The sequence below is a fragment of the Aphidius gifuensis genome, linkage group LG5 (genome assembly GCF_014905175.1).
Source record: "Aphidius gifuensis isolate YNYX2018 linkage group LG5, ASM1490517v1, whole genome shotgun sequence".
NCBI classification, from domain to species: Eukaryota; Metazoa; Arthropoda; class Insecta; order Hymenoptera; family Braconidae; genus Aphidius; species Aphidius gifuensis.
In genome coordinates, this window is record NC_057792.1 from 17,867,776 (window position 1) to 17,875,915 (window position 8,140).

The 8,140-nt window shown below is 25.0% G+C and overlaps 2 protein-coding genes across 6 annotated transcripts; both read left to right on the top strand.

Moving 5' to 3' along the window:
* The first annotated feature begins 2,334 nt into the window (after positions 1-2,334).
* On the top strand, positions 2,335-5,563 carry LOC122858121 (glycine receptor subunit alpha-2). Of its 5 annotated transcripts, none has more exons than XM_044160818.1 (9): positions 2,335-3,072; positions 3,148-3,292; positions 3,404-3,486; positions 3,567-3,710; positions 3,781-3,863; positions 4,163-4,297; positions 4,382-4,482; positions 4,555-4,878; positions 5,054-5,563. In XM_044160818.1, the coding sequence occupies exons 1-9, from the start codon at positions 2,984-2,986 to the stop codon at positions 5,237-5,239; spliced, it is 1,290 nt and encodes a 429-aa protein (XP_044016753.1). In that variant the 5' UTR covers positions 2,335-2,983; the 3' UTR covers positions 5,240-5,563. The 5 variants fall into 5 exon arrangements, with proteins under 5 accessions (XP_044016753.1, XP_044016750.1, XP_044016754.1 ...); XM_044160815.1 differs by having other exon boundaries at positions 2,335-2,800; positions 2,906-3,072; positions 4,163-4,482; positions 5,054-5,331; XM_044160819.1 differs by having other exon boundaries at positions 2,843-3,072; positions 5,087-5,331.
* Positions 5,564-5,953: 390 nt separating this feature from the next.
* LOC122858129 (odorant receptor 13a-like) lies at positions 5,954-7,581 on the top strand. The gene is made up of 6 exons (XM_044160835.1): positions 5,954-6,021; positions 6,087-6,376; positions 6,438-7,036; positions 7,096-7,200; positions 7,276-7,434; positions 7,511-7,581. The coding sequence occupies exons 1-6, from the start codon at positions 5,954-5,956 to the stop codon at positions 7,565-7,567; spliced, it is 1,278 nt and encodes a 425-aa protein (XP_044016770.1). The 3' UTR covers positions 7,568-7,581.
* Positions 7,582-8,140: the final 559 nt, after the last annotated feature.

Sequence of the window (8,140 nt, forward strand, 5' to 3'; positions counted from 1 at the left end):
AAGTAGCTTAATTAATTATAATTATAATAAAATAAAAAACAAAAAAAAAAAAAAAACAAACGAGAATAAGATACCAGTTAATAAATGTCATCTATCTTACCAAACTATTGTCTATTGTTTATTATTTCTAGATAAAATATAAATTATATTTATTAAATTTTCAACATGATAGGTGTCTTGTTAAATCATCCAAGGTACGTAATAATTATTTACAAATATTTAACACATTTAACACATTTGCAAGGACATTATTTGAGGATCAAAATTACATTTCAATTGGATTTTTAAGAGGTCAGAAGAATGAGAGGGACGAGCGTGCTTATCGTGCAGAAATGCATCCTCGATTGTGTCAACCCCTTCTTCATTTTATGTTGTTACCCAACTTGTTTGATACTTGGTTTTTTTTTTTTTTTTTTTTTCGAAAAAAATCTAAGAGAGGCTGTTTTTTCTTCTAGGCTGACGTCTGCGAAAAAATCACGTTGAACAAATTGATGTATATAAAAAAAATAAATTAAATTTTCGAAAAATGTGTCAAGTAATGTGTCAGTTAAATCAGGTTACTATATCAATCACATTTAATTTTTTTGATTGAAAATTTTATTTTTATATTTAAATATATAGAATACATAAAAATAGATTAATAATATATTATAAATGTACTTGATGATAATGATGAAAAAGAAATTTTTATATGTAGCAAAAATAGTCGAGTAGAGAAACAAGTCTAGCTGAAAACTACTTCTTATCATCAGTGTGAAATCGGGAACCTCGAGTTGAGTATGTATACATATATAATACTTGCATCGTCAAGTCATTTGGCTTACTTGAATATTAAAAGACTCAAAAAAATATATATAAAATTATTTGTCAACTGAGATACTTGAAACAATCGATCATCTAATTTTTATATTTTATTTTTACTTTAGTTATTATGTACAAGTTAAATTTATTTATAGATTTTTTTTATTTATATTCAAACGTGATATTTGACCCTCTAGAGAATGAATAATCTAATCAAAAAATCTGTCGAGTTATCAACGACTGAGGCACTGTTCCAACCAATGACGTCACAAACCATCAGAGACCTGACATGACGTTGATAATATCACAAATAAAAAAAATTATTTTTTTTGCAAAATAAGTATATTTTAAGAAAAAATATAAATTTATATTTAATGAAGCATTTATTTTATTGAATTTTGATTTGTATTTTATATAAAAATCATGATTGCAATTAGAGGTTGAAAAAGAAAAAAATTAATTAGAAGCGCATTGTTGGTTCCCAATAGACACCATCATTTGTCTCTGATGAAATAAAGCTAAACCCATTCAATTTATATATCTTAAAATATTGAACAATGTCTCATTAAAAAAAATTAAAAAATTAAATTATCAATATATATTAAAAATAGATCACAAGGTTTTTAAAAAAAAAAAAACACTTGTTTTATAATTTTTAGAGCATGACAAAATGAGAAACAAGAAGTTGATGAAAATTTTATATTTCAAATGATTATAATTGTCGTCTGTACTAGAGATATATAGCTGTCGAGAAAAAAAAAAAAAAAAAATTGAGGTAAGTACTTAGTTCAGACACAAGTATCAAAGTCGTTGATGATGATACTTATCTTCTCGAGGGAATATCAATGACGTCTCTAATTTTTTTTTTTTTTTTTCTTTTTATATAACGATGCAGGTAAAAATTATCCAGAAATAAATATAGCCAACACACTCGATTCGTATTCTCATCATCATCTACTTTTTTCATCCCCTTTTACGTCCAATTCCACCACCTCGACTTTCAAGAGTGGCCACTCAACACTTCGCGGCACAATTTCAAGAATCGATGCTTTTCCGGTATGCAATATACATCTCTCTTTCCTTCAACTATACACAATAAAATTCACTTCTTCTTAAAAAAGTAAATTGGCTAGAAAATTTGACGAAAATCGAAAAATGTCAAGGCTAAAATTGTAAATTAAAAAATATTTATATAAATGTTTTATATTTGTTATTTTTAATTTGAAAGTTACTTTAAATTAATTTATTGGCTACCTATATATTTATAAATAAAATAAAATAAAATAATTTTTAAAAAACAATAAATTAACTAATTCAAAGCTTACTTAAATTTTTGTTTATCAGTGTCGTACTGAGCATTGATGTCTCAGCTTGCTCTATGAAACTTTATAAAGACTAAAAAATTATTCTAAAATCTTGTGATAATATATTAAAAATAACTTGATAAATATAAAATATAAATTAAAGATTGAAAAATAAAAATAAAATTGATCTAAAATGTACAACTAAATCAAGAAAAAAAAAGAGTGACGAGAGATAATACCGCATTGAAGTAAATTGGTAGGGAGTTGAGGGTACTGAAGGTTTTCCAGAGGGATTTACCACTACCACCTGGTAATAATAAAAAAGAAATAAATAAAAAAAGCTCAAACCAGCCTATTTTTTTTTTTGTCATGATTCTATCTGTACAAGTTTGAAGCTTTAACAACTTATCTGGCGTAACAGTCACTGCATCAGGGTGAAAAAAAAAAAATAAAAAATAAGAAAAAAAATATATATAATAATAAAAAGACAAGGCCTAAGTTTGCAGCATCGTTATACACCACTTTGAAAAGCTTTCTCTTCCGTCTCTTTTATATTTCACCCTTTTTACCCCACTACTTATTTCAAAGTATTTCCTCTACTATTTCCCCGCTTCATCAAAAACCCCCAATAATCTGCAAGTTTTGCAAATTTTCCACGAAGAACTCCAGTCGTTCGACAAGCCTCAACGTGAATTGTATCTATATTTATTTATTTATTTATTTATTTGTATCTTCAATATTAATTTTAAATATATTATTCTTTGTCAAATTAAATATTAATTAAAGCTTTTTAATTTTAGTTTATTTTGGTGAATTCAATAAAATATTATGGAATTATCTTCATGATGATGTACCACGATTATTGATAAAACAAAGTGATGGCAAATCACTTTGAAATTGGCATTATTGCCAAATCAAAATATCAATTTTTGATTTTAATATTTATCAGCTATTTTATAAACAATGTGTATGTTTTAAATTAAAAAAAAATAAAAGAAGCTTAAATTAGTTAATTTATATTGTGAAAATTAATATTTTATAGATGGAGTTTAGAATTTTTTGAATTATTACCAGAAGATCCAAAATTATATGACAAAATGAGACCACCAAAAAAAGATGGACAACCAACAACTGTACATTTTCATGTGACTGTTATGGGTCTTGATTCAATTGATGAAAATTCAATGGTACAGTGTCTGAAAAAAAGAGAAATTTTTCATTAAAAATATTAAAAATATTTATATTATTTTTAATTTTTTTTTGTTTTTTTTTATAAATGATGAGGTCTTGGATTTTAGACTTATGCAGCTGATATTTTTTTCGCTCAAACATGGAAGGACAATAGGCTGAGATTACCAGAGAATATGACATCAGAGTATAGGTAAAATTTTTATCTTAAAAATTATAATGGCTTTTAAAATTATTACCAAGCTAATTAAAATTGATTTTTTTTTTTTGCAGATTATTAGAAGTTGATTGGCTGAAGAATATGTGGAGACCAGATTCATTTTTTAAAAATGCAAAATCAGTTACATTTCAAACGATGACAATACCAAATCACTATCTATGGCTGTACAAAGATAAAACAATTCTTTACATGGTCAAGTAAGTTATCATTTATTAACCCAAAAAAAATTAAATAACTGTTTTTAATTTTTCAAATTACTATCAACAGATTGACCCTAAAATTATCGTGTGCAATGAATTTTTTAATTTATCCACATGATACACAAGAGTGTAAGCTGCAGATGGAAAGTCGTGAGTTAAAAAAAAACATCATTAAAATATATAATATTATAATTAACGTAGATAATAAATACATCAAGTGTAAAATTTTAAAAATAATTTATCACATGAAAGACCTAGTTTTTTTTTTTTGAAGTAAAAATTCAAGTGAAAAATCGATAGGTTGACATCGAAGATTGCATGTACATATATATTTTGTTGAAGTAGATGAGATAGAATATGAGTCATTATTTTTTTGCCACTTGAGTAAAAGCGTTTTCTATTCATCGATGATTATATGGATAATAAAAAATCATGAATTCGGTCAACAGTGTCACATACTACGGATGAAATGGTATTCCAGTGGGATCCAGATGTACCACTCGTTGTTGATGATAACATTGAGTTGCCCCAATTGCAACTTATCAAAAATGTCACAGCTGATTGTACACAAGTTTATTCTACAGGTTATTTAATTGTTTTACTAAAGATAACTATTAATTTGAGCTTAAATTATCAATCAAGTATTTTGTTTTTTTATTTTTCATCAGGTAATTTTACGTGTTTAGAAGTTATTTTTACTCTTAAACGTCGTCTTGGTTATTATCTTTTTCATACATATGTTCCAACTTGTTTAATTGTCATCATGTCGGTAAGTTGATGAATATATTTTTTATGATTATGCAATTTTTAAACTAATAAATTTTTATTAATTTAAATTTAGTGGGTATCATTCTGGATAAAACCAGAGGCAGCACCAGCTCGTGTTACTTTGGGTGTAACATCACTACTGACTTTGTCAACTCAACATGCCAAGAGTCAAGCATCATTACCTCCAGTTTCATATCTAAAAGCCGTTGATGCATTTATGTCTGTTTGTACGATATTTGTTTTTATGGCTTTGATGGAATATTGTCTTGTTAATATTGTTCTTGGAGACTCTGAAGCACCAGTTGTTAAACCACCACCTCCAAAACCAACTACATCAACATCGACTGGAGTTACTGGTGATTCGAAACTTGATAAAATATTTGATATTGCATCAAAGGTAAAATGCTTTAATGAAGATTTTTAATTATATTTTATAGTTTAACAAACTTCTGTGTCTTTGCTATTGTTTGTTTTTTAATTTAGAAAAATTATAATAATAATTTATTCAAGTAGAGACACAGAAGATAGAAATTAAATTTCTTTGAAATCAAACTGTGTTTATTTTCACGCAGGAAAATGCAATGCTGTTATCTGGACGTTCACAGAAATCAACAGCTACACCACCACCAGGTCCAACACCAGCTCAACGTGCACGTCTTCGAGCTTTAAATATTGATCGTGCATCAAGAGTAGGATTTCCGTTTCTTTTTACAGCACTTAACGTAACTTATTGGATCATGTTCTGGAAATACGTCTAGTATATTCGTTTAAAAATTTAGTAAATTTAAAATTAAATTTTTAATAATTATATAAATTGTAAAAATCGAAATAAGATTTAAAAAAAAGGCATCTGCCGTCCGATTATAAAAATGTTTAAATAAATTTATTAATTTTGTTTTTTTTTTTTTTTAAATTAAACAAATTAAAATATTTAAAATGTTTAAAAAAATTTAATGTTTGGCTTTGTAAAAAAAATGAAAAGATAAATTTGCAAAAAATAATTATATTCAACAAAAATTATTAGATATAAATTTCATCAGTTTAATTAATTTAAAAATAATAATAAATATAAAAATAAATTTATTTACTGAAATATATTTATTTATTATTTTTTTTTTTTAAATAAAAATTTAAATAGCAATTGAGTTTGGCTGACTGTAATGTTACAGTCGATTCGAACACGCCAATATTTTTTCAATTTTTTTTCTATTTCTATACATAAATAATAATAGCAATTTATAAAAGAAATAGAAAAAAAATTTCCAAGAAATTGATGCAATTGACTTATAGATATATAAAAAATTCATTTACTTTTTATTCAACCCTTTTTATGTGAGAACTAACAGGTGAAAAATTCTAAGTACCATATATCAACGTTATTATTTTTTTCATTTTACAAGAAATAACTTGAACCACAAAGACGAATAAAAAAAAAAAAAAGAACCACTTTAAAATTACTCTAGACTACAACGATGAGAACAAGTTATTCAAATGCAGCAGTTCATCGTAGAATTGCTGATGCTTCAATACTCGGAATGAAGTAGGTTTAAAAATAAATTTATAAAACAATTTAAATAAATGTACATAAAAATATTATATTTTCAGATTTTCTGGATTTTGGAATTTTTCAAATAACCCAAATACAATTGAAAAATTATTTAATTTAATTTATAAGCTCATGATGAAATTAATTATTTATACTTTTGCAACAACACTTGTTGCTGATTTAATATCAAACACAGATGATCTTAAAATATTTATTGATGATGGATGTTTTTTTGCTGGTATTTTTGTTATAATATTTAAATTAACAACATTTGGAATTTATGAAAATAATATCAATGAATTAATTGAGAAAATTTTTAAACCAATTGATTATCTTAAAAATCTCAATGGTAATAAATAATTTTTTTTTAAATTAATTATAATAAATTGTATTTATCATTTAATTTCAAGATAAAGATGTGACAACTTTAATAAATGAAAATATTTTTTTTGAACGTTGTACTGCATATGGCTTCGCAAGTCTTGCAGTATGTTTACTAATAACAATGATTTTTTTTGGCAATCATAAAGACGGTGAATTGCCAATAAGAGCAAAATATCCCTTTAATTCAACTGAGGGAATAAATTATACTACTGCATTTACAATTCAAGCCACTGGTGTTACAATGGGACTAGCTGGAATAATGGCCATGGACACAATTGTCCTTGGTTTATGTAGATGGACAAAATTTCAATTTGATGTACTCTATTCAAATTTTCAACACTGTGGAGATGATATTGCTAATTCAAAAAAACAGCAACAAAAAAAATTAATTAATAATGATAAAACTGGACATAATAATTCTGAGATATTTAAAAATTTTGTTGCTTTTAATTCAAATGAAAATCATCATCTAGGTTTTAGTGAAAGATTTAAAATTTGTATTAAAAATCATCAAAGACTTATTGGAATTATTGAAAGTGTTAATAATTTATTTGGCTTAAATATGTTTGTACAAATTTGTGGAAGTTCATTTATCATTTGTTTTGCTGGTTATCAAGCTTTGTTGGTATGTTAAAAAATTATTAATATTAATTTAAAAATTATATTATTTTTATTTTTCAACAGGGATCAAATGGCATGGGGGATTTGATGAAATTTTCTTGCTATTGTGGTACTGGTTTTTCTCAGCTATTTATCTGGAGTTATTTTGGCAACAATTTACTGTGTCAAGTTAGAAATTTTTTTCGATTTTTCAATTATATTAGAACAAATAAGTAAATAATAATTAAAAAAAAAACAAATTAGGGTGATTTATTGTCAGACGGTCAATGGTTTTCCGGATGGGAAAAACAAAATTCTCGTGATTTAAAAAATTTATTAACTATACCAATGATTCGAACGAGAAAACCTCTTGAACTTAAAGCTATGAATTTTTTTACTATGTCAATAGAAACTTTTATGATGGTAAGTCTAAATACTAAACCTAAATTAAAATGATAAAAAAACAAACTAATAAAATTTAAATGAAAAACAAATTTAGATTTTACGTGCTTCTTATTCAATTTTTACTCTTTTACGAACAATGGAAATGAAATAATGAATAAAAATAAATAATATATGTCAAATAATAATTTAAAATTAAATTGAATTGTTTAAAGAAAAAATTCATATAGTGTTTATAATAATTAATAATAAATTAATTTTATTATTTTTTTTATAATTTACTTGAATTATTTCGGTACTCAAACAGAATTCCTTTGATGGTATAAAAAGATAACTCAACTTGACTCCTTGTACGACTTTTTCTTAACTATCCATAGCCAAATAAGGGCAGTAAGTTTCGCTTTATTTATTTTAAAGCCAATGACCGCGGAACTTTAGCCTTGATCTTGCAAAAATATAAGATGAATCTTGGAAAAAATTGAAGATTATAAAAATGGCTAAATTTTAAAAACAATAATCAAAATATATTATCAAAATAAAATACATTAAACTAATATTTAATACAAGAAAAAATTAATATAGAAATTTTTCAAGAGTGTGTGAGCAAGAAGAGACCTGTGAGAATAAAAAAAATATTTAAAAATCTAAAGCTAGACGAAATTAGAAAAGTAAGATCGTCAATGAAACTATGAAAAATGAAAATGTTGGGTATATTATGGAGTTCTAT

Coding starts and splice junctions, on each gene's coding strand:
- LOC122858121 (XM_044160815.1), top strand. CDS start 2,984: ATGGCAAATCACTTTGAAATTGGCATTATTGCCAAATCAAAATATCAA. Junction 3,293..3,403: donor CAATTGATGAAAATTCAATG/GTACAGTGTCTG, acceptor CTTGGATTTTAG/ACTTATGCAGCTGATATTTT. Junction 4,483..4,554: donor GTTTAATTGTCATCATGTCG/GTAAGTTGATGA, acceptor ATTTAAATTTAG/TGGGTATCATTCTGGATAAA.
- LOC122858129 (XM_044160835.1), top strand. CDS start 5,954: ATGAGAACAAGTTATTCAAATGCAGCAGTTCATCGTAGAATTGCTGAT. Junction 7,037..7,095: donor CTGGTTATCAAGCTTTGTTG/GTATGTTAAAAA, acceptor ATTTTTCAACAG/GGATCAAATGGCATGGGGGA. Junction 7,201..7,275: donor GCAACAATTTACTGTGTCAA/GTTAGAAATTTT, acceptor AAAACAAATTAG/GGTGATTTATTGTCAGACGG.